The sequence below is a fragment of the Cyprinodon variegatus genome, unplaced genomic scaffold, assembly GCF_000732505.1.
Source record: "Cyprinodon variegatus isolate N-32 unplaced genomic scaffold, C_variegatus-1.0 Scaffold103, whole genome shotgun sequence".
In the NCBI taxonomy this organism is placed as follows: domain Eukaryota; kingdom Metazoa; phylum Chordata; class Actinopteri; order Cyprinodontiformes; family Cyprinodontidae; genus Cyprinodon; species Cyprinodon variegatus.
In genome coordinates, this window is record NW_015150556.1 from 606,014 (window position 1) to 631,855 (window position 25,842).

Genomic DNA, 25,842 nt, shown 5'->3' on the forward strand with positions numbered 1-25,842 from the left:
TTTTGATTTTCGGACTCTGTTCTGTTTTTGTGCCTGATTCCCCCTCCGCCCACCCTGGGTGGGTTGTTTTGATTTTCGGACTCTGTTCTGTTTTTGTGCCTGATTCCCCCTCCGCCCACCCTGGGTGGGTTGTTTTTAGTTTCTGGACATTTTAGGGCGTCTGGGATCCGCCCTTAGGTGGGGGGTACTGTCATGGTCCTGGTCTGATTGTTCCTGTTATCCATTTGTTGTCCTCTGCTGCCCTCTTGTGTCCTCCCTTCCTCTGTTTCTCTGTCCTGCCTTCACCTCTGCCTACTGGTCTCTGCGTTTGGGTCCACCATACAAACACCGATTCATGACAACAGCATGGATATTAGAGCAACGACATAGAATCATCTTGACTCATAAATGACAGGCTGAGAGAGCAGATATGATAATGGAAATTGACAAAAGTAATAATAAGAAAAAATACATAAAATAGAATTCATGACTCAGAATATTTATAGACATATATATGTAAATATTAATAAATAAAACAAGTAAACAAGCCTGATGGAGCTCCTGAAATAAACTGTTGCGCAAAACATTGAGAGATTCAATTAATCAGGTGTTTTCTGTAATGTTCAAGAAATGTTCAGTCAGATTTCTGCACCTGTTGACAGGTATGATGTTTCACTGTTCATGAGCAAGGTTCTTTGATTTGTCTAATACTGTTTGTTTTTTAGAATTTTTTCTTGAAGAAAATTTCAAAATCGATATATTATTTTATGAAATTATCATAATTTTGTAAATTTTCACTTATTATAACTTCTTTCAGTTTTGTGTTATTTGATTACTAGTATGAATTTATCATTAACTTTAAAGGGAAGATGGGTAAACTTTCAGGTAAAACTCTATGAACTAAAAAGTATTGATTTCATTGGGGGAAAACTCTCCTTGTTAAATAAAGTAGAGTGGTGTATTGATGACCTGATTTCTAAAAACTCCCACAAAAAAAAAAAAAAATAAATGAATAAAGTAATGAAAATGTTTGACATAATTACAAAGACAATATTCAATAATGATGCCTCAATACAACACAACTTACTCACACTACCTGTGACAAACTGACAAGCAAGTGAATTACTATTGAAATAGGCATCGGTAAAGACACTGTGACAGCTCAGTCTACAGGAAGAATATGATAATACTATAATTATAATCAATATTGCTAAATTAGGTGATTGACATTAACAAATACTTGTCCTTTGGCACTAAATCTCAAGATGAAAAGATGGTTAAATGCCTGATAAGTACTGTGATTAAACTGGATGGTTTCAGCTAATTTAGTTTTATTCAGAATGAATCCTGCATGTTAAACAAGAGAATGAAAAAAGAAAGAAAAAGGAAAGGTTTTAGGAATTATAAAGACTTCTTTTTTAAGGGAGCAACATTTCCACTGAGATTAAAAATGGCTCAATTAAAATAGTTTTGAGGCTTTAAGAAATCTCTTTGCAGTATTCTGAAAATACAAAGATAGCAGAAAACAATGTTTAATCATATTTAGCATTGAAAAGCAAACAAAAAAGCAACAGTTTTCAATTATTTTTCCCTCTACCCATAAAAACAAATAATTTTATTCCGAAATAATTCTGCTCTGTCCACAGGCGAGCACCCTTTTGATAAACATAATGTTGGGTTTGCAGCTTTCAAGTAATAAATGATTAATCGTAACTGGAGTATAGAGACTGTAAAACATGCCACTTAGAGCAGTAACTATACTAAGATTGTAAAAACTATATAAATATTTAGCATTTAAGGTAATAAAAAGTTTTCCATCTGTCAATGTATTCTATCCAGAACTCCTTAAGTAGAAAAGCTTTAGTTTCACCTTGTTTAAGTCTGTAAAAAGTCTTCTTTATGTAACCTTTTGCTATCCAATTATTACTCAATTAATCGGAAAAAAAAAAAAATCGAGAGATTAATCGATAAGCAAAATAATTGTTAGTTGCAGCCCTACTGTAAATGTAGTAAAGTAACAAAGTTTTTATTTTGGTGTGGCATTTTCACATTCTTCATTGCACTCCCTAAGATATAGACTAGGAGCTTCCTGTCGGCATTCTAGAATAACGTATATGAAAGCCTCAGCTCTTCACATATACAGTACTTGGTACCTAAGATGACAAAACATTTTAACAATACACCAGACTGCAGCAGCTTTCATAAGTCTGAGTAATGTATTGCGTCTCTGTTTTCTACACTCTTTGTTCATGATCTGTCAATACTTGTTGGAAATAGAGCCATGTGGTGTGCAATTCTGGGAAGCTCATGAGAAAGTGAGAAAGCTGATGTCAGTTGATGACAACTCTCATCTTCTCGTGACAAAATGTGAGGGCCTTTGGTGATCAAGCAGTGGAGCCTTTTTGGAGCGATCAGAGAATGCTCACAGACAAATGGTTGAAAAAAGAGCTAAAGGACGCCTCAGCTTAAAGAGTAAAGACCATCTTTCAGTATTGGTTGCAACCCTGTATGTTATTCATGAAACACATGCAACACTTGTGAAACTGATTGACACCTCTGGTAAGAGTGTCTAAAAACCTCAATATAGAGGAACCTGTATTGCAGCAACATTTTGCTAGACTATAGCCTTCTTTTGATTTTAGTACATATTAACTTTTACTGTGATAGTGATGCAGTGAAGCAGCATTGGGGGTTTAAAAGAAGAACATAAACATAAAGGATGTGGTTGTATTTTCATAGTGTTGAAAGGGTAAGAAAATAGATGGAATATTGGTAAATATCAGTCATGTTTCATCACAACAATATGATAATCTAAATTGGCCCAATTTTGATTATTGGTTCACTCCATAATGAGAAAGAACAAAGAAATGAAAAACTGGTCACAAGAAAACTATGAAGTGGGAGAGCAAGTTGGATGTGAACTATGACTTTAATAGTGGGAGTGAAATATAAATAAACCCTGTAAACATACAAAAATATCACAGTGAACCAGTACAAAAACCTTTTTCTCATTGAAATAAATAGTTTCTTCCAACCTTATTTGACTGTTTAGAGAATCAAAATGTATTTGCCATTTAATATATCTAACCAAACATAACTCTTGAATTAGACATAGACATGGAACTCTCAGAACCTCAGTAATTTGCTGAACCTTACTTTCACGGTCATTTCATTTCATTTCCATTTTCTCAATAGAGTAAGAACCTCTTGCACCTATTAAAAGCCTTGTCACTAACAAGCCTCAGCTGGACTAATTGTTGGTGATCCTTCACATGTTTAATGGCAACTCAGAAATGCACCTCTGTCCCTTCATTGCTAATCGAGATTAATTTCCTAGTTTAAATGCAACATCAATGGAAGCATCATCACTGTGTAGATTGCGTGTCTGCACAAAAGCAGCTGTGCGTGATTTTTAGAGTGGAAGGAGTAAGGAAATGCTCTATTGAAACTACTTAAAATGGTTGTGAGGAATTAAAAAAAATCTACCCCTGAGAAATAAAGAAAATTCCCCCTCAACTTCACTGAAAACACTGTTAGCTGTTCTTAATGAGATGAATCAGAGGCCTACATGTATATCAATTTAAACTGTTACAAAAATGTGCTATACTTTCCTTTCTTTGATACTGGGTTAGGTTTGAAATCAATAGGGTCAATCTTGCAAGTAGGACGCTGTCTTGGTGTAGAGCAAAATTGCTCTAGTATACAGTATGTAGGAAACCAGCTCATTTATTTGGGATGCAAAAAACCCCAAAAAACAGGGAGCTCTAAAACAATCCGACAAACAATAATAGTGTCACAGTTTTCTACTGGAGGATAAAATGTTGATGGAATACAATAAAGTCACATTTACCACACTCTTATCTTTCCAGCTTTCATTTTAGTATAGTCTGTGCATGCTACGTATCTTTGCCACTAGAAGTCTAACATAAATGTAGATTTTAAGTAGCTTGAAGGCTTATCCAACAGTCTATGCATGCATATTCACGCATGATCCTTGGAATTAAATATCCTGCCAAATAATGCAATTTCGATGAAGATATCTATATAAAATAACACTAAAGAGAATTAAAAATAGCCAATTTTAATATCTGATGTAAATTATATATATTTTTTTATTTCCTTAAATTCTAAAGACAACACGTTATCATTAAATTTAACTGCAGGCTGCAGGCCCAGATTTGAGTTACTGTCTGTGGCTGAGCTGCAGCAGATTGGTTCATTTACATCAACAACACTGAAGCCATCTAATGAACACTTAACATTTTTACTGTTTCTAATTAATATTTTTCAATAAAGGCACCTTAAAGCTTTACCAGCATGTTGTAAACAAGCTGAGTAACTGTTATTTGACAACAGCAGCCTTCTGCTAAAAAGACAACAGACCTCCTGGTAGCTAGTTTCCTTCCATTTGCATTTTTAAGACCACACATAATTCCATATCCAGTCTAATCAAGCCGACATGCCAAACATCGCCTTCACAAAGACACAAACATAGAATGGTCAAGGTCAAAGGAAATCTACTATTCATTGATTACAAACTGATATTACAACAGCCGAAAATTTATCATCATCAAAATAATCTGATTCTTTTTTTAAACTATAGGAATTGTGACCCTGTAGTGATAAAATATATTACAATTGTGATTAAGATTTATTTTTATTGCCTTTATCTTACAGACTGCATGTTTGGTGTGTGAAGTGATAAAATCTTACTTCTATGATGAATAGAAGAATAGAGCTCACTACCATGAAATATACTTGAAGAAGAAGAAACTGAAGTCTGGATAGGATTCCAACCTCGTCATCTCCTGACACATGCAAACAGCCATGGCATTTTTTTAATTAAAGCTTTTTCTGAGGGTCAAATGTATTTAAAGCTTTAGCTGAAAAGCTACCCAGCACACATTACAGGCTTATTTTTATTAGCAACAGCTACATTTCCAAGGACATAAGTGATAGGAATTTACTTTAGGAATATTGGTCTAACTGTCATGTTAACATGTCGGTCTGAATATTCTGATCAGATTTGGCAGAAAATGTATTAAATTGTTCTCCGACTGAGTGGAGTCAATATGCTGATAGACAATCTGATGGGCATGCATGTATCGCCAGGATTTTATCAGAATGAAGCAGGCCGACAAGAGTGTGTACAGTATGTGCGCTCTGTGTCAATATGACCTACAGTATTTCCACATTTTCTGGCTGATCACTCTGCCTAGCTGTATCCAGCCATCTCTTTTATTGTGATGACTTTTGTCCATTTAAACAGTACAATCCGATCACTGTTTATTTTTCACTCTAAATACATTTTAAGTTGATAGTGATATTTCCTGCATATAATATTTCATGTCAGTACTTTTAAATAGCCTAGACTTCCCCCATCCACTTGGGCAACCTCCTCCAGGAGAGTCCATAACCTGAGAAATATAGTCCTTTCAGCTTGTCCTTTGTCCTCATCTCGGTCTCCTCCTGGTGGGACACACCTCAACAGAGGATAGGGAACACCTCACCAAAGAGGTGTCCAGCAGGTATCCTAACCAGATGCCTGAGCCACTTCAATTGGCTCCTCTCGACTTGGAGAAGCAGCAGCTCAAATCTGAGTCCCTCCTGGATACTGATTTTCTCACACTATCTTTAGGGGAGAGAAACTCTGCATAGAAAACTCATTTCAGTCACTTGTATCCAGGATTTTGATATTTAGATCAACACCCAAAGCTTGTGACTATAGATGTTGCGTTTGTTTTGGGAGTTGGCTTGTTTTGGAGTTTTAATCACATGTTTTTGTAGCTTTTTGTTGGTTTACTACGTGTTTGCAGAAGTCCTCCATCATCATTTCTGCTTTTATTATTACCCAACAAAAGTCCTCAGGTCTGTTGGTTAGGTTGATACCAAAAGCAGCCTTATGCTGGCTCTAAAGTTTTTTAATCAATTGTAACAGAAGTGGATGTTAATCCTTGATTTTCATAAATATGTTCACAGAACTAAAAACATTTGAAAATCATAGTCCTGCATGTCCCTAGATAAAACAGGTCATTCTTATTTACAGAGGATTTACTTTTAATAAACTCATCTTTATTGTGTCATGTTAGAATCTCACTATGCTGAGATTGAAATAACCATAGACAACATTATTATAACATCAAATTCAACATAATCTTGTAGCAGCAGTAATTAGCAGTATTTGTGTTAAATAAAAGTGTGTTAGTGATATATATATATATATATATATATAAATAATATATATATATAATATATATAAATTGCTTTTAAACTGTTATTCTAAACAAGACAACTGAGATTTAGTTAGCCTTTTGGTTATAATGGTGCTTAAATGTCAAATATGTGGACAACACAAAGAGATGTTAAAAGAGGAAACAGACTTAATCATGACCACTTTATGCATGTGTGTAGTTTTAATTTAATCCAACCCCTCCAAAATCATGTAACCTAGAAATACAAAAGGATCAGGATTTGTTATTCCTAAACGGTTCAATATAATCCGTGCATTTTTTTCTCTTTGAGGCAAATTCAACTTGCAGCTTTGTGACTGGAAAATGATTAATTTAGGTTTCAAAATTTATATCAACTCACAAGGTTTCATTCCAAGCTCGGGTCTAAAAGACAAGGATACATTTGTTTATTTTTTATTGACCTACTTACTTATGCCGTTCACAGTCTGATTAACCATCTGTCCTAATAAGGCTTGGTTGTCAGATTGTAAGTACCTTTTCATAAGATAACCTTTAATTATGTATAAAACTTACTTTTCATTAGGTCCTCTTAAGAAAAATTATTGGAGCACCCGATGCACTTTAAGAAAAAAAAAAAAAAAACATTTGTAGTTTTTCAATAGCAATATAGGAGATGGTGTGCACACACATTAGCAGCCATTCAAAATTTCCTCACTTCCCTTGACGGGCCCTTAGCTGGTCCCCTACAAATCCATTTTTAACATCTATATTTTCACTAAAATACTCCTCCTGTCATGACTTGTGGACATTAACATCTAAAGAAAAGCTTCACCTTCTGGTCAGACCCTTTAATTCAATAAAATGGTGGAGTCAAATAAAAAAGAATATGGAAGAGGGGGTCACTCCAGTGGCTGGAAGTTGGAAACTGAAGTTTGACTGGGAAGGGCCAATTTAAATGGCTGCTACTGTATAAAAATGTGCTCTGGTCAGAGAAATTCAAAATTCACTTTTTTGGTTTACATGTAAAATGCAAATGAACATTTATTTTTACTAGGACAGTGAAAGAATTGAAGCTACAATTTAATGGTTTATGTCTGAGCATACTAATGTGTTTAAACAATCTTGCCAATATATAGACAGCAGCAAAAACTGAAGATTGCTCTTTGCAGAATGAGCCTGGTCTGTTTTATAAAGATGAGTGAAAAGAAATGTCTTTGGAGTGACAGGCTCTGTTAACCCTGGGCTATGGATAAAAATACCTTTCCACATCAACTTACATAACTCTTTTTTACAGCTATCTTACAAAGCTATAACCTTGGAATTGTTTTGTGGTCAGGAAGACACATTTCTGTGTAGGTGAATCATCCTTAAGTTTTCACTAACAATGCCTTTATTTAAAGAATAGAACAGCGACAGACCTATAGTTCATTTTCAAACAATGTTAAAGACAGCTTTATTTATGTCATGATACCTTTTTCTATGAACCCAGATTGACATACTGTTTATTGGCTATGGTAGAATGTTGCATGGATGGGAACAGGCTTCCTTCTTGAATAATATGGTTCAAATGTTGGTGTCCAAAACTGTAAGAGACTTAATCTAAAAGTATTTTTAATAATTTAAATTTTATATTGGTTGACCAGTTAAAACTCTAATTAAAAATATATCAAAATTGTAGAAACATTGCAAAGTATGGAAAAAGTAGTGCAAGTTGTTTTGTCCACTTAAACCATGTGTGCAAAACTGAAGGCCCAGGAGCCACATACAGTCTGAAACTACAATTGATCAGCCCCCCAGGAGAAAAAAGGCATGTCATAAAGATAGAGGCATGAATGTTTAAAATGGCTCGATTTAGCCAGAAATCAAAATTGCAATTTTTTTTTTTTTTATTACAAAAATTGCGATTTTATTTAGAATTTTCTCTTCACTAAAAAAAAGCCTGTAGGGTGTTTACTTGAGGGCTTCATTTATTACATGACATTAAAAATGTTTAAAGTCCATTGTCACAAGACTTTACCATTACTGCTGCTTAGAAAAGTGCTTACTTATGGCATGAATCCATGGATCTACACACCAGCTGCAACTCTCTTCCTTTTATGTCATGCTAAAAGCATTAGCACCACCTATACAGCTGGAGTGAGAAAGTCAGTGTTGCACACTTTTTAAATCAATGTACAGTAACTTCACCAATATTAGAGGCCTCTGCAATTGGAAAATTGCACTGAATTCCAATTGTAAATTTTTGATTGAATTGCAAATGCTATAACTGCTCAGCCATAGTTAAAACTGCTAAACAATTAGGAGTAAAATTATGATACTACTAGAGCAGTTTGCTCTTTGCAAATAAATGATAACATCAAAAGTTGTATTTTTAAAACTTTAAGCTGCAGCCAGCCATTTAAAAGAATATAAGATGCTGATGTGGCCCAACTCAAAAATAAGTTTGACACCACTAAATTCAATATTCATGCTCTATCAGTATGTCTGTAAGGCAAGGCAAGGCAAGGCAAATTTATTTGTATAGCACAATTAAGTACAAAGACAATGCAAAATGCTTTACATGATTAAAATATAGGAACATAAAACAGAATCAAAGCAAGTAGGAAAAAAAAAAATAAATAAAAAATGCAGAAACAAAAAAGATTATTAAAAACAGTTGGGATTAAAGAAAATGAAAAAGTTGAACTAATGCTGTTTTAGTTGAACTGTTTAACTAGAACAGTCAAAGGCAATCCTAAACAAATGTGTTTTTAGTCTTGATTTAAAGGAAGTCAGGCTTTCCGCACTTTTACAGTTTTCTGGAAGTTTGTTCCAGATTAATGGAGCATAGGAACTAAATGCTGCTTCTCCATGTTTAGTTCTAGTTGTAGGTATGCAGAGCAGGCTGGAGCCAGGAGGGTCTGGAGGGTTGATACACTGATAGCAAGTCTGTGATGTATTTAGGTGCTAAGCCATTCAGAGATTTATAGACTAACAGAAGTATTTTAAAGTCTATTCTCTGAGATACAGGGAGCCAGTGGAAGGACTTTAGAACTGGGGTGATGTGCTCTACTTTCTTAGTCTTAGTGAGGACACGGGCAGCAGCGTTCTGGATCAGCTGTAGCTGGCTGATCCACTTTTTAGGCAGACCTGTGAAAACACTGTAGCAGTAATCGAGTCGACTAAAATTAAAAGCATGGATTAGTTTTTCCAGATCATGCTGAGACATTAGTCCTTTAATCCAACCTTGTAATTGTCTTTAAATGCTTTTGGAGGTTCAAGTCTGAATCCAGCACTACATCTAGATTTCTGTTATATAACTTAAAACCATAAACAGAAAACAGTGAAACACTGTCGAATTAAAACATGGTTGACTCTGCTCTTGTATCTTTTTCTTCATATAACACATACAAATTGACCAACATGACAATCTGACAATCAAAATTCTGGCAGATTTTTTTAAATAATGAAATAATCTCATGTTTACTCCTCATATCAAAATACGTTTTGTCATAAATCAAATTGCATTATAAATTAAGAGAAAGTCATTTCGTTCTGGATTGTGTTCACACGTACATCTACGCATTTAACTAAGCCTGGCCATATATAATCGAATAGAAAGCAAAAGTGATTTCTGCATCCAAACATTATATCTAATGTAACTTTCATTAAAATATGTGTAGACCTGCTTAGCCGTCAGACGTGATTTGTATTGTTTCATTTTTCCAACGCAGCTGGCTGAAGCAATATCTTGCTGATATTGGTGAGACCAGCAACATATTTCCCTTGAGTGTTCAAATGCAATTTTGCAAGCTGGATGTGGTGCGGCTGTGAAAACTCCCATTCACATAGGTGTGTAAACCTTCTACAAGTACTCACAAATCAAAGTTCCTAAAAAATGTAAAAACAAATATGGTGTTTACATATTTTGCCACAAACACCCAAAGGCTATATCTATCTAAGAACACTGTTTTGTTCTTGCTCAAACTGATAAATATATTAAGGCTTAAGCGGGTGAAGGAATTAGGTACTGTCTGAAACCTTATGGTGCTGTGTCAGATAAAACGGAACATAAAAAAGAAGAAAACCTAACAACCTAATAGAGTTGTCACCTCTCACTATTAGGCACATGCAAACAGACACACCACATCAGCTCACCTCAAAAAGGAACACCACTCGACTGCTTAGCTTAATCCCAAAGCATTGTCATGCCTGTAAACCTCCACACTCGTGCCCCAATTACACAAGCCCTTTGTATAGAACCCACAATGCCTGTAGCATCATGCGCATCATCCCACGTGGCATTATTAAAGTCAAATGCACCTTGTGAATATTTTATACCCATTTTTTCACACCTGAGTACGATATTCTCAAGCCTCCTTTCCTTTATTTTCTGTTACTATGTGCAGACTTTCTTTCCATGCTATCCTGATGCTTTGCAATATTTTTCTAGTCTTCTTTGCCTTCTTGTTTCACTCTCTGTCTATTACTTCTCTGTAAAACAAAATATTCATGCTTTAAAGCTTGCTTTCATTGCAACAGTCATGCAAGATTAAGTTATTTTATACCAGCCTAAAATAAAACAACAAACTAATAGGGTACTAAAACTAAATTCAAATTCTTTTTGAATTTGTATTCCCCTTTATGGCGGACTGAGCTATCTTTTGGATGAGAAATATCCAACAGAAGCTCAAAATATATCAGTTGATCATGCAAGAGTGAAAAAAGGGGTGATAAACCAGAAGTGAGAAAACCTTATTAAATATCCAATGAATGTCAGCTGGCCAAGGTAAATCCAACTAATGTAAGTTATGGAAAAGAAATAAAATGGTTACACTTAAAAAAACAAGCACCAAAACCATCATTTATAAATGGTAAAGACACCATTTATCAATTCCTAATTTATTTATTAATGTTTTTACTATTTTCAAAAGGTAAATAGATCATTTATTAAGGTATTAACCCCATTGATATTAGGGTAAGGGTAAGTCCAGCATGACAGGGCAAGTTAAATAAATAAAATAAAAAAAAAGGCTAGGTTCAGTTCTAGGTCCCCTGATGTTAGGTCTAGGTCTAAACTAAAATGGCAGGAGAATTTAAATTATTCAGATTAGTGTTAGGAAAGAAACCCACTGATGTTAGGATTTACTAACTTGGCAGGGCAATATGATCTATTTACCTTTTATAATTATTTTAGATGCAGTTTATAAATGATTATCAAACATTAATAAACTATCTGTTAATCATTAATAAATGGCCTTTTTACATTTATGAAAGAAGGCTAGTGCATAGTGTTACCAATTACTAATTACTGTAAAGGCCGTGATCTAGTACTGTATATTTTGTCTTTTTTTCCATTATTGAATAAATTGTATATGACACAATTTGAGAAAAGTGGGAACCATTTGGTGGAGCAGAAAACACAGAAAAACATGAAATTCTGAGAAAGTACATATATTTTCATTTTATTACAAAATGTACAAGTTGAAGATTTAAGCTAACAACTCAGTGCTCTAAACGACACTTTAAGAGGTTTTAAAATGGTAAACGTTTAAACTTGGCCCGTTTTCAAGTAATATCTCCCTCTGCCACATCTGCATATTGGGAGGAGAGAAACCCAATAAGCTCAATACCTTAAAGATTAACGGCAAAACAGATCCTTAAAGAAGATATTTCCTTTTTACAACTATAAAGACCTATAACAACTAATTTAAAAACTGCCCTTTATTTTATGCATGGGTAGCTTTTTAAAAAATAAGTGTTTTTTTTAGGAAAACTATTACATTGCATTGAAATTTAGGAAGACATTCGCTCTTAGAGTAAACTGTTTGATAGAGATCAAACGGCATTACGTCTGCAAAATAGTGAGTTCGTAGGGTGTGCCAACAGTGAGAGCAGATTGTTAAACCCAAGGTATTCCACCATTGGTCATCTACGTGTTGAATTAAATTGTTTTTTTGTTTTTTTTTGTTTTTTTTACTAAATATCACACACATCGAGGCAGGCGCAGGACATTCTGTGCTGTTTTACCTGCTGTCTGATCTGTTTGTCTTTTTTTGTTTTTTCCTTTCCTGCAGTGAGCCTTGATGACTCAACAAAGTCCATAAAGTGCTTGTTTTTAAATGTCATAGTAAATTTGTTGTGTTCAGGCATTTTGATCTGCTTCACTCTCAAGGTACTTTCCTTTGCAAGATGCTAACTTTACATTATTCACAAAGCACAAAAGTCCTTAGGATTTGCTCCAGCATGTTTGCATAGTGGATATAATGCATACCGGGCCTGCAGGTTATAAAGTAAGAAATACAGGTGATTTTTTGTGAACAGCATTGTATGACAATAACCAACATTCATTGATGAGATACTTTTTTCAATGCCAATGATGATATGTGGCTAATCAATTCGCACACCACTAGTTTTTAAATAAGATAGCAGGTACAATCATGTTTACATTTTACCCCTCAGCATACTTGGGCTTTTACCCAGCATGCAATGCATACTGGGAAATTATAATGGCATATATCCTTGGACTCGCCTCTTTACAGTTTACAGCTTTTAACCTATTTGTAGATTTAAAAAATCCATTAAAAGAAACCCATTGCTTTGACCCATAACAGTTTATGTACCTTCATGTCAGTGTAAGTGTTTCAGATTAGGGAAGAAAAGCAGAGGAAATAAACAAACACAACTGTGATGTTTACCTGGCTCTGAAAGAAACTCAAAAGAACTGGAGCAGAGTTTATTGATAACCCATTTGGGGGCCCAGAATACAAAAACCTGTGTTGTGGCACCTAAGAGGAAATTATAAATAACACAGTATTTGTTCATTTGTTTCCCTTTATGTACAAAGTTTCTTCTCATTATTAAGAAAATATATTAAAATCTTAAAAAGCCATTACAGTAAACTAGTTTTGCACCAACAATGGTACATGTATCCCCACACAAGATAATTGTGTTTCACCTAATATGGAGAAAAATTGACAAAGACAATAGGTTTTAAGATGGATTCAATTGAGTAAACGAAGTACACTGAATAAAATGCAACATTGGGGAGTTTAATACAGAACACATATTCATGCTATAAGTGATGTTAGAAAAAAGCTGTTAGAGGGAAGTTCTAATTGTGCATTCCCACCAAAAGCATTCTGGGTGCCAGATCATCTGATTTACATGCAAAGTCTATGGTAGACAGCTTCTTAAATCAAAACTAATTTCTGCAACCCCAGTTTACTGAAGGCTAAACATTTCCCCCCTTCTGCCTGTACTCTATTCTTATTAAAATATTACATATAAATAAGATATAAATTAGTTTCTTATGTTGACATGAACCCCGAGGTATAATGAGTTTCGCTTAAATAAGTTTCTTGAATGCAAACTATCCTTGGGTAAGAGATAGTAAAAGACATAAGAAAGTGGGATTTGCACAACGCATTTTGCAAATCCCAAATGTATTTGTATTTTAACTATTTTGTGCATGAACAATAAGCGGTGCACTGCATGAATGATAACTTCAATAAAGCCTTGGAAAAAGGGTTTAAAGTTTCAGTTCTTTATTCACAATTTTACCATTTGTATGAATGTTATGGCCTAAAAACCCTGTAGGAGGTTACTCAAACACTCTGTAGGGCAAAAGGCCCACAGCTTAGTTTAACATAAAAAAAATTGTCTCTAAGAACTAAAATCAAACATCAAATGTGTTTCCAACAGCCAATGTGATCAAGTGAGAAACAAATGTTTTTGACCAACATTTGAAAGACAGACAGACAGACAGACAGACAGACAGACAGACAGACAGACAGACAGGCAAACAGACAGACAGACAGACAGATAGATAGATCTCTGTAAGAGCAGAGAGATTTTACAAGGAGCTAAACAATGCTAGAGCTGTTGAAAACAGTTATAGAAATGCAGACACTATGTTCTATCAAAATGTCCTTTATAGGTCGTTATGAGTAAATGAAGCATCAGTTATCTAGTTTGGACACAGGCATATTTAGAGTCTTGGCCAGGTTGTTTCACAATCTATTAGCTGTCAAGTGGTAAAACATTTTTAACTTCCACAAAAGGGTTCAACTTAATAATTGTGAACACATGGTCAAAAAAACATTACTGAAACCACCAAAAAAAACAAAAAAAAAATCTCTTTAAAACTCTAGTTTAAGCTAAATCTATCAAATTTGATGGTTACAGTTTAATCTTTATGTGGTCAGTGTTTTAACTTATAGTCTATCCTGTGTGTGGAATGAATTACTGTTTTATGGTGATTTAACAATTTGGAAATATTTTTTATTAGAAAATCATAAAAAAAAATTTTCCTGATCATATGCTAATTCCAATTACATTTTTTTTTTAACTGGGGAAGCAGTTGTAAAGATGTGAGTATGGGATGCAGTCAGTAACTGTTGGAAGGGTAATTGAGCATTCTTAAGGGCAGATTATACTTCTGCAAACGCACACATCAAATGTTGATTGGGTCTGGTCATGAACCAGTTTTGCTGGTATGCTTTTTGTGACCATCTGACGCATAGTCAGGATTTTTTTGAGGTGGCCGACGACGGTTGCAGAACCTCTGCGCGGGGGGCGTGGTCGTGCACAGAGACAGATTTGACGGTTGCAGAGGCTATGCATCAGCAGCATAAATTGACCTTTACTGTCTGTTGTCCAATTATATTTACAAAAAAGGAATTCTCTTTAGAGACTAAGGGTCGCCACAATGAAAATTTGAACTAAAAAAACAGCTATGATCTGTAGGAGTATCATAATAACCATGAATCGGTAAATTACATAAACTAATTGAGACATTTAAATTTTTTTAACAATTGATATCTTCATTTGTTCTCCCAAGTTTAAACATTTATAGATATTTCTTTACTAAAAAGCGTGGCAACAACTATTTGTTGTTGCCAATCAGTCAAAAGGGGGATAATAATATCAATCAATAAGATAAACACCACAATCAACATTATACATTAAACTTACAAGCCAAAAAACAAGTGTAACAAGTAAAACTTTACTGTTTAACGACAAAATCAACAAGGGGTCTGTCTCCAGTTAGGACTGCACCTGTGCCCTAATTTAGTTTTCTCTAAACCGGAGATGGCTTTGTGTTCTCTCCATCTTGTCACTGTGCTTTACCTGGATCCATGGCCATCTGTCATTCTCGGCAGCCGTCCAGGCGTTGACCAGACCCTTCTTGTTGAGGCGTGCAAAGTATGGGTACCATTTCTGCAAGCCAAAGAGAGCACGGTGGGTGGAGGAGGCTGTTATCTGTTGGTTGGAGATTATACCACCCTCCATGCCCAGTGGTCCGGAGCATTCTGGGAAAGAAAAGAGAGAAGACAGATGAAGCTTTCAAAACAGGTTTCAAGTGTGAGCAGAATGCATTTAGATTTCCAAACATATCACAAGACTGCAGATGTAAAGTCAAAGAGTTTATTAGCTTTACTGCAATATATTTAATATAATCGCAAATCTTTACTGTTCTCCCTTGAGCCTTTACAAATAAATGAAAATGTTTGATTTGATTCAAACCTTTTTTTTTCCCCTTTTTTTCCCCCCTTTAACAGCACAAGAGCATCAAACAACTTATAATATAATTTTTTGGTCCCAATTTTAAAGCAAGAGTGGGAGATTTGTAAAAAAAAATTAAAATCAGGATTTGTATACAGGAAAATACCATCACTATGTTACAGAATTATAACCTGCCAACATAAAATTATAACTATTAAAAAAAGGAACTCCAGTTACGACTGGCCAGCTTTGTCTTTTTCTTAGTTTTTATAACTTCAAACAGCTTAAAGGTTAGACCATTGAAGTTAGGAATAAATGATTCAAAAATCTTCAAAAAAAAAAAAGAGCACGGTTGGCATTGTTTTCATACCTAATCTTGACTCTTGTTTCCAGCTGTACTAAATGTGAATCATGTCTGCTGCAAAAACATAAGGTAATTTGGTAAAGTTAATCCACTAAGGAACATGCTGCGCAGGAGAACACTGACTTTTTAGCATCTGTGAAAAGATTTTTACAACTTCAGGTAAAAATGGTGTAAGGCACTCAGGTAATACACAGAGGCAATTAGCACATTCCTTTTGCAATTTATAACAAAGAAAGACAGAAAACCAGATCATTTACCAAAAAAACTAAACTTATGTCTTGTTTAGCTTATTTTCTTAAAACAAAAGATTTTCTACATATACTGTATATCAGATAAACAGTTTTTCTCAAAAAAACCTAGTCCAAACATAGTTTTAGCCTAAAAGTTACAAGAATGCTGAGTCAAGACATCATAATTGCAAAGTTCTCAGTGTCAAAACATTTCTGTCAAAGCTGAAGTGTTTTTTCGGCTTTGTGGCATAAAAAACAAAAGGCATTACTAAAGTTGTTAGGAATTTGCCAGCCTGAAATAACTGCTGTAGAAAAACTGCTTGCTTCAACTTCTCATAATGCAACACTTTACTTAAGGCCTTCTACTTCATCTCCCATAACTCATTTTAAACTGCATCTGCATTAAAAGATATTAATTCCAAATCATAAAGCTAAAACAAAATGCTTCTTTTTTACTTTACAAGCTAACATAACTGCTCCGACCATAAACATCCGCCCAGACTTAGGGGCATTATTTGTCACAAATGCTTACGTTTTAATTAGACTGTAAGTCAGGAAAATAGTTGTCATGAATGCAAGGGATTATAGCTGAAGGGAGATCTTTGTTTTCAAATAAAAACTTTATCTGGTGCCTTTTCAGCAGTAATATCAGCTCTGTGCTGAGGTGTAGCCTTTATTTCAGGTAAATCAGGTAAGAAAAAAAATGCATCTGCAACAACTTGGGGAGGGTGCCTGCTATAAAAATGCATAAGTATTTTTTCAGTCTGAGGAAGTTTACTGCACTTTAATGATTACTCTAACATCCTAGTAATTTGTAATACTCAAACTGTTTCAGTATGTTTCATTTGATTGTCCATGACAGCTAAAGTTTTCACAGTAAAACTAAAGATACACCTGAGATTTTAAAGGACAGAACATTTTATTTTTAACAACTATCAAGGCCAATTTAAACAGAGGAAGACTGCAGAACAATGAATATATGCATATCTACAGGAGGGCATTTTGTTCAAGGAAAAGTATGTTTTACAGTTGCATATAAATATGTTAATAGATCCACAGTGATACATTTGAAGGTTTAATTTCTCTTCAACTCAATTATTTTCTTTAACTATTAATGAAAACCCAAATTCATTTTTCACCACACCTGCTGATATCCTGCTAGAAAATGAGATCAGCATCTCTGTAAAGCATGTAATCAGGGAGAACCAAAGAGGGCACTAAAATTTATCTGACACTTAAAATTAGTTAGACCACAGTGCTGACCATGGAATTGACACAGCGGACCAATAGCATGGAGACTGAATGGCTCTCCAAATCATTGCTGACTGTGGAAACATCTTGTTAGACTGAAAGACCAAACCGGCTGGGTCTTCATCCCTTTTTACTCTTTTTCTAAACTCTAAGACCTTGATTTCCAAATTAAATACAATATATACTTTTATATGAAAAGAGGACTATGAAAAGCTGAGCAAGAGCCAATTTCTTTTTCTCCTTAGCCAAGGTCAAAGCCTGTTATTGTCTCCAGTCCAGGAGTGGCTTAACACAAGGCATGCAATAGCCAGTATCCTTGATACTGTGTGTCTATGTGTGGTTCTTGAATGACTGTTGTGCCCTTGTTGCTATCAGCTTAGTTTTATATGATGTGCTTCACATCCATGCCTCTTGTTATACATTATATATATATTCTTTCACACAGTATTCCATGATATGCTTACATATCTGAGTCATAATCAACCCTTATGGCCAAATGTTTGCGGCAAAAAAAAATAGTTTCCTATCATTCGCCTCTTAATTAAAAGATTGAAAAAATAAACCACAGCATGTGAAAAAAGTCTTTAAAGTGTTCCACTTCAGCTTCAGATGGTTCTAAGTGCACCAGCTGATTCACTACCACTGAACAGCAAGCTTTTTAAGCAGTGACCTTTTATGGCTTTCCTCCCTTGAGGAAGGCACAAGTGACTGTCTGCTTGACAAGGCTAGAGTCAGCAGTCTTCTCTTTATTGATTAGCCCATGATATACAGAACACTATGTAAAATATATACTGTATACTTATTTTTAGTGTCATACATGATATTTTTTTTTGTTGAATAACTGGACGACATTTTTCAGCTGAATTCTATTGACATACTCCCATGGGTTTTTTTAAAGGCACTAAAATGTAGGCTTTTTGTTATCAGAGACAATAAGGATAACCTTTGGCTTGTTTATGAAGAAAAGCTTCATGACTAACTACTGATGAGGCAGTCTACCAAGCTGACAGGAAGAATAAGCACAAAATGTGTTTTTCTTGGAGAAAAGGGGCTCAGCAACAAAGCCGTTAGCAAAGAAGGGAAAAAAGCAAAAAAAAAAAGCTATGCAACTTTTTTTCTTCCAATAATGGTTGTCTCCTGAAGAAGATGGATTACTTACAACCATTAGAACACATACTACATGTACATGTTCATCTAAAAGAATAGTATCATTCTTTTTTTGACAGGCTTCAAGCTGGCATCTCTGAATTCAGCTATTATCTCCCTGTCCAGACAACAAAGTGAAGAATCTGCAAAACCTTTATTCTTGTGATGTAGTGAGAAACTTAGTTAAACCTCAAAATGGAAGTTTTACAGACAAATCTGAGTTGGTTACCTTGGAAGAAAGGCAGTTACTCCTCCATTGATATTTTCTTATAATTCTATTACCTATTTTCCAAAATACACAGCGACAAAAATTAAAATGTTGTTTGTTTCTTGTAAGCGCAGAAGGAAAAACACACTTTGTGGCATTATTTGCCAAAATAGAATAGCTTTGCATTGTCCAATTAAGACAAAATAAATATTTTCAGCTGTGTTAAAATGTATGCATAATATCAGGTTCATATCCAAGAAATACTTTGATTTAATTTCTGTGAAACAATAAAATAAAATGAAAATCAGCCCACAGGACTGACTAAAGTTACTGTTAAAAATGTTTTACTCAACATAAGACAAAACTGTAACTATTCTAGGGGTATAAAACCAGTTTCATTTAAGTAACCTAACTAATGTTAAACTGCTTTAGGTGAACCAGAAACGTCAGTTGAGCTGGATTCTTTAAGTACCATTTTAGGTGTTTATGTCCAATGATAACAGGAATATAAGTTAAAAGATAACTTTAAATGATCTTTTTGTGATATTTTATGTTTCTGAACATTTAATAAAGTCATTTGACAATTATTTGCTACTGTATTACTTGTTATGTGCTAAACCTCAAAGAACAAAATAGCTGAGATAACTTCAAAGTTTCCCAAAAGAATGACAATATATCTTGCAAAGACTTTAGTAAGAACCCAGTAGAGACAAGCAGACTGAGGTGCAAACTGGCCACTGAACTGAGTCCATTCAAAGCATCCTTTAGGGAAAGCCTGAGGCAATGGGCACCTGAAAGTTATGCTACAGCTCTGACTATTTAAACAAACTCGAATGCATTTTTAAAATCCTGTGCTTACACACAAACAGAAAAGGCACACACATAACCGAAGACAGAACAGTCATACAGAGAGCTATGAGAATAATTTAACTATGCAAAAAAGTCAAGAGTAAGGGAAGAATGAACAAAGAAAACAACCCCAACACCCCATATGCAGAAACTGTAGGACTCAAGTAGACGGGGGTTCTTGTAAAACATCAAGTCATGTCTGAAGACTTTTCAGGGAAGATTCCCTATAGGCTGGGAGATAGGAAATATAAAATACAAGTGTGTGTGTGTGAGTGTGTGTGTGTCATACATTCCAGCATGGTAAATCAATCCCGCTTCACTAGCTCATTCTGTGACTCACTACTTCCAGACTGGTGTAGGTGGATACACAGGCTTCCTGCTGGAGCTTTAAGAGGCAGCTGATTTTCCAATATCAAATAGATCAACTTAATTTGGACCGCCTCAAAACTCTGACTGAGTATAAACAGCTTTTATTTTTTGTTATCCTTATTAGAATAAAAGGCTTGGGGGAGATTATTATCATTGCAGAATCTTTGAAAACCACTTTATTCGTGAATAAGCCGGCACAGCGATCATAACAATGTTAGTGTCAATTCCAAAACTAATTCTGATGCATTACTTTTACCTCAATTTATTATTGAACATCTGTATCCAACAGAGGCCAGATAAAGCACAAATCGGTTTACATTTATTTTCCTGGCACTGAAAATACACCACTGCTATTTTTCAGTCGTAATGAGCTTTAGCTGACTGTCATTTAGGAAACCTAATGATGTGTCTGAAGGTTTGAGTATTATTTCCACCCGTGTGCATGTATATTCTAGCCTGAAAATATTTAGCAGAAAATAATATTTCCAATCACATAACATGTCAACACATACTGTATACCTGGCTGGGCGTGCACAGCTTTTTACTGAAAGCTGATATCAGTTCAAGGCTGATAGTTATTGGAAGCTTTTATTGGAAAACCGTTCAGTTATGATAACAGTAAGGGTCAAGGCAAAGGGAGGAGCATAAGAATCTGCAAAGAAGTTAAGAATTCATACTTCAAATATATAATGCATGTGTTTGAAGCATGAGAAAAACTATTTATGCCATAATTTCTAATGCTGGGGTCCGTTTCGCAAAGCAGGTTTACTGAAAACTCTGCTTTGTGAAACAGACCCCTTGTGTATAATTCACCAACAAAACAACGCCTAAAACAAAAATAAAAAAGACAAAAAACTATGAAGCAAATGGAGGGTATCTTCTTAAGCTATTTTCTCTCTATATTTTATCTAAATTTCTCCTTGGGGAGCAGGGGGCTGCCATCATGCAGCACCCAGGGAGCAGTGTGGGGTTAAGAGTCTTGCTCTTTGAGCAAGACTGAAATACAGTCTTAAAACGCCAACAGAGTGGCAGTCAGTGGGAGTGGGTTTTGAACTCAGAACCTCAGGATTACAAGCTCTATGTCCTAACCACTAGGCCGCCACTAGTTGTCTGCCTTAAATTGCATTAGCCAAAACCAAAAATCAAAAGAAATATCACTTTACGCCAGCAACTGTCTCTTGTTGTAAGCCCTGGTAAGTTTGGACAACTGAGAGCAATAACAACTCAGTAATTTTAACTCCTACCAATCCTTTTTATGTTTAAGGAATATTAGCATACTCAAATAACCTTCATGAATTTACACGGGGAAATAAATTAACTAAGAATTGAGAACAAAGTGCCATATACACATAGACATTTATAATACACTACGAAGTAATGTAAAAATGTTGCTGTCTTGCTTAATTAAGCTGGCATAACCAACTTCAGATCTACTTTTTCATTATTCACTTAGGAAGTTTTTAATTAATGTTTTCAAAATTAACCAAATTATTTAAGCTTAAAAGTATAAAACTATATAGAGTAATTTATCTACATCAACAGTTCAAGAGCCAAACAGATAAATAGACCAGAATTGTTGAGATTGACTTTTTTTTTATCTTTTAAAAAGAACTATATGGCAGTTATCTGTAAGCACTTTTTGATCAAACAGTAGAAAGCATTTCTTTATATTAGGTTTATATTTTCACATTACCTCTTCACTATTGCATGGTCCGTCCAGCCTATTACAATCCAATCCATCTTTATTTGTAGAGCACTTTAAAACCTTGAAGAGTACCAAAATGCTGTACAAAGCACCAATAAAACATTGTTAAAACAAAACCAAAATACAATAATCTAACATGAGTGAGTCAAAAAAGTTACGACAACAACAAAAATATAGTAAGAAAAATAAAAAATATAAGACATATAGAGTTATAAAGGAAGGTCAAATGAGAAAAAGATATGCTATTTATGTAGTGTAAAAAGACAAGTAATATAGAATAGAGTAGAAAAGAATGGAATAGAAAATCCCTTTATTGTCCCACAATTGGGAAATTCTGGTGTTTACAGCAGCAAAAAGATATAGAAAAAATTGTCACACAAATGTGGACCTTGGAAAAATGTATAAGAATAAAATATTAGTGAAGAGTTAAAATAGTTAAAAGAAAATACTCTACTGTCAATTGTTTTAACGATATGACATTCCGGATAAATGTATCTATTTAATTTGGGGATGTTTTTTGGGGGGTAATTAAAACGTTTCAACTTGGGGATTAAGATTAAAATTGGTGAAATACATAGGGAGAAAACAATTTTCTAGGTCTGTTGAAATATGCTTATTTAGCTCTATCACTAAAATCCAAATTAAATAGTTGTGATTTTTATTTGACAAAAATATGAGGCATTTTTCAGGTACATGAAGACTTCCATTGTACTGCATACTGGAAGGCTTGGCATCACCTATGATGTAAGTGTAATTAGGCATTCCCTATTACATAGAACATTTGTGCCTCTGACATGATTGGTCTCTTTGACTGTAGTGGTTTTTAATGTGAAGGATTTCTGCAGGTGAAAAAGTACCATCTATTTTTGTTTCTTTTTTCTGTGCAGGAGCTGACATTATGGACTTATGTTGCATCAGCATAATATCATATTTGTCTAGATGCTTTACTGTTTGGCAAGCACTCTGAAGAGATATAATATGTGGATGTTGTGACAAGACATTACTGCGGAGCGACATTCCTTTTCACCTTGTGGCAATGATGGGCCAGTCTTAACGAGCTTCCTGCCAGTCGTCCGTCAGAGCAGCAGAGGCAGCCAGCCCGCGGGCTTTGCCCTGCTGGCCTCTGAGCATATATCAGCCCTGCGACAGCTCACATCGCTAACGCCAACACTACCGTGCTCTGACAGCTGAATCTATTTCCCACAAGCTCTGCCTAGACCCAAAACAAATTACTACCTTACTAAAATTAATGCCACCATACCAATACTAATGAGCATGTAACAGTAAGAGTTGAAAAGGGAGAGAATGATAAACAGATAAAACAGATGTCAGCTATATAGCAAGGCTTCCACTCGTAATAAATGAGAATGGTTGAAATGCTATATATTCATGTGGTATTAAGCATTAACTTTGAGAGGCAACTGATGCTCACTTGAAAGTGATTGCTACTTAAACACATAAATAGTTTCAAAAAGATAATCCATGCTGATTTACTGTGGTTACTTACAGCAGGACTATTGTAACCTATTTATAACAGCCATATATAGAGACTTCCCCCATGACCAATATTCCATCTTCTCCCACTTATCCGTCAGGTGGGGCTGGTGCCTATGTCCAGCAATCTATAAGCAAAAGGTAGAGTACACCCTGGACAGGTCACCAGTCGGCAGGGCAACACAGAGACAAACAACCATGCACATACGCATTTAAAGGCAATTTAGAGAGACCAATTAGCCAGTCATGTTTTTAGATTGTTGGAGGAAGGAGGAATACAGAGGGAGAGCTTGCAAAATCCATGCAGAAAGATCCTAGAGTGGGTATCAAACCCAAGAACCCTCTGCAAGGCAGCAATGCTACAAACCACCACGGTCCAGACAGTCACGAAAACCATGAAACACATAAAATATAAAAACACCAATTTAAACAGGTATCACGATGAAACTAATGCCTGTGACCAAAACAAAGAACTGTAGCACTCTTCTGCTCGTAGCTTGCACTCGTACTTGACAAGGTTTTTGGTTTTACGTTTTTTTCACCTTAAATGGAGTTGCCATTGGTGTCTGAGTTGCCCTGGATGCCTGTCACTTGAAGTATCCACAAAATCCATCTTGAAAGTAACCCTTTGATTGTTTGCTAGATCGGACCAATTCAACATGAACATGCTAGACGTCACATCCGTAGAACTACGCTGGAACTTCCAACTCAAGGTAAATTCAGTAAAGAAGGATACAGGCTTATAGACGCATCTTAATTGAACTGGGTGAAATTCTGCTCATCAAACATTGTTTTTGTCATGAAGGGTAATTAAAATGACTACTGCAAAGATATTTTTCAGTATAAACATCCCAAAGTCTCTTCAACAAAATCAGTTGAAATAAAAACACATCAATAATAAAATAAGGCGGGTACTTGCTTTTGAATTCACAATTCTGTATTATAATCTTAATTTTCTATTACTTTTGCAACAGCAAAATGTTTGGCTTTCCCACTTGTCATAGTTCATTTTGTTTCAAAATGAACATTAATTTTAATAATTTGCCTTTCAGTGCTTCCACATTCTTTGCATATTTTTACCAAACGTTGTGTGTTACATACTACCTTAAGCAAGATACTTATCATATGAATATAGATGAGAAGGTAAAAAAAAAATTAAAACTCAAGCATGCTACTTTATAAAATGTAGGTGTCTGTTTATTTTAAGATGTTCACCTACAGTATAACAACTATGAACAGTAACACATTTTTAATTATACTGCATTTCTCAGGAACAATAACATTTATATTGCTTTCCGAGATGAACACATAAATGCGCTGGAATGCATAATTGGGGAAAGAAAAGTTGGATAACACACTGGCACTAATGGTTTTTCATGTTTGTATGAAATTAAAGAACTCAGCAGTGTTCTGGGAGTTTTTTTTCCAAATTTAAGAAGCAAAAGAGGTGAATGTTACTTCTTCATGTTTCCGACTCTGAGGATATGGATAAGAAATGTATATAATGATAACGTTTTTTTTTTTTTTTTACATTTTGTTGCTGAGCTGTTCAGTGATTTAGAATCTGGAATCATTATTTTTACTTATTTTTTTCTCATCTTAGATACAGAGATCCAATGTAAGGACGTTAGAACGGGGATTATCTGCACTCCTTTCCTAGGTTTATTGACAATGCCAGAAGCAGCATTCTGTATTGACAGTAGCTGTCTGATTGACTTTTTAGGCACCCCTGTGAAAATAATGCTGTAGTATACTCAATTGAACTAAAGATAAATGCACAGAGACATTTTTTCCAGATCCCAAAGGGACATCATTCCTCTAATCGTGGTAATCACCTCAGGTGATAGAGAAGATTCATAATGACTTTATGTGGCTCTGAAGCTATCTGAAGACATGCATTAATCTATTCTATGCATCTCTTTAATGCTTCAAAGGGTTTATAGTCAGGCTGGTGACACTGTGGCAACATATGACTGTTCGTCAGTCAAGTAGTTATACAGATTGATCTTGTTGTTTTTAAATAAATGTATTTTTTAAATAAAGCTGTCCAAACAATGAAATATTTAGTGTTGAAAAACCTTTTTTTTTTTTGCCTTTTTGTTGAGCACCACCAGGTTCCAGTCCTATTTCTCCATGAAAAACACTGAACATCTATAAATGTGTTAAGCACCACAAGATAACATGAATCAGCAACATTTCTCCTTTAGTCTTTTAAAAAACAGACTAACTTTTCTTTCTCTTGTCCTATCTTGTATTAGCAAATAAAAACATATACATCACAAATGTGTTTTTTTTTTCTCATAGATAATTTTAAAACAAAAGTATTAGCTAACTCCAACTTTAGAGAGGAACATTTTAAACCATTCCTCCATGCTCATAACAGCAGAAACAGTTCAGAGATTTAGTTCTTGATTAGCTAAACACAGATCATAACCAACCAAGCACAAAATCAGCAGATTCCAGTCACCTGATTATTTGATGATTGTTGGTGCATTTCTAGTGAATATGTGAATATTTGAATGTTGAGAAGGTCAAGCAAATTATAAAGTCTCAAACTCAGGCTCATCACA

The 25,842-nt window shown here is 34.8% G+C and overlaps 1 protein-coding gene across 2 annotated transcripts in view; it reads right to left on the bottom strand.

Moving 5' to 3' along the window:
• edil3 (EGF-like repeats and discoidin I-like domains 3) overlaps nucleotides 1-25,842 on the bottom strand; it is a 146,270-nt gene that overhangs the window by 43,798 nt on the left and 76,630 nt on the right. For both annotated transcript variants that reach the window (XM_015374451.1, XM_015374452.1), the window contains exon 5: nucleotides 15,282-15,463. In XM_015374451.1, the coding sequence (XP_015229937.1) occupies nucleotides 15,282-15,463 (182 nt within the window). The remainder of the gene's footprint in view (nucleotides 1-15,281; nucleotides 15,464-25,842) is intronic.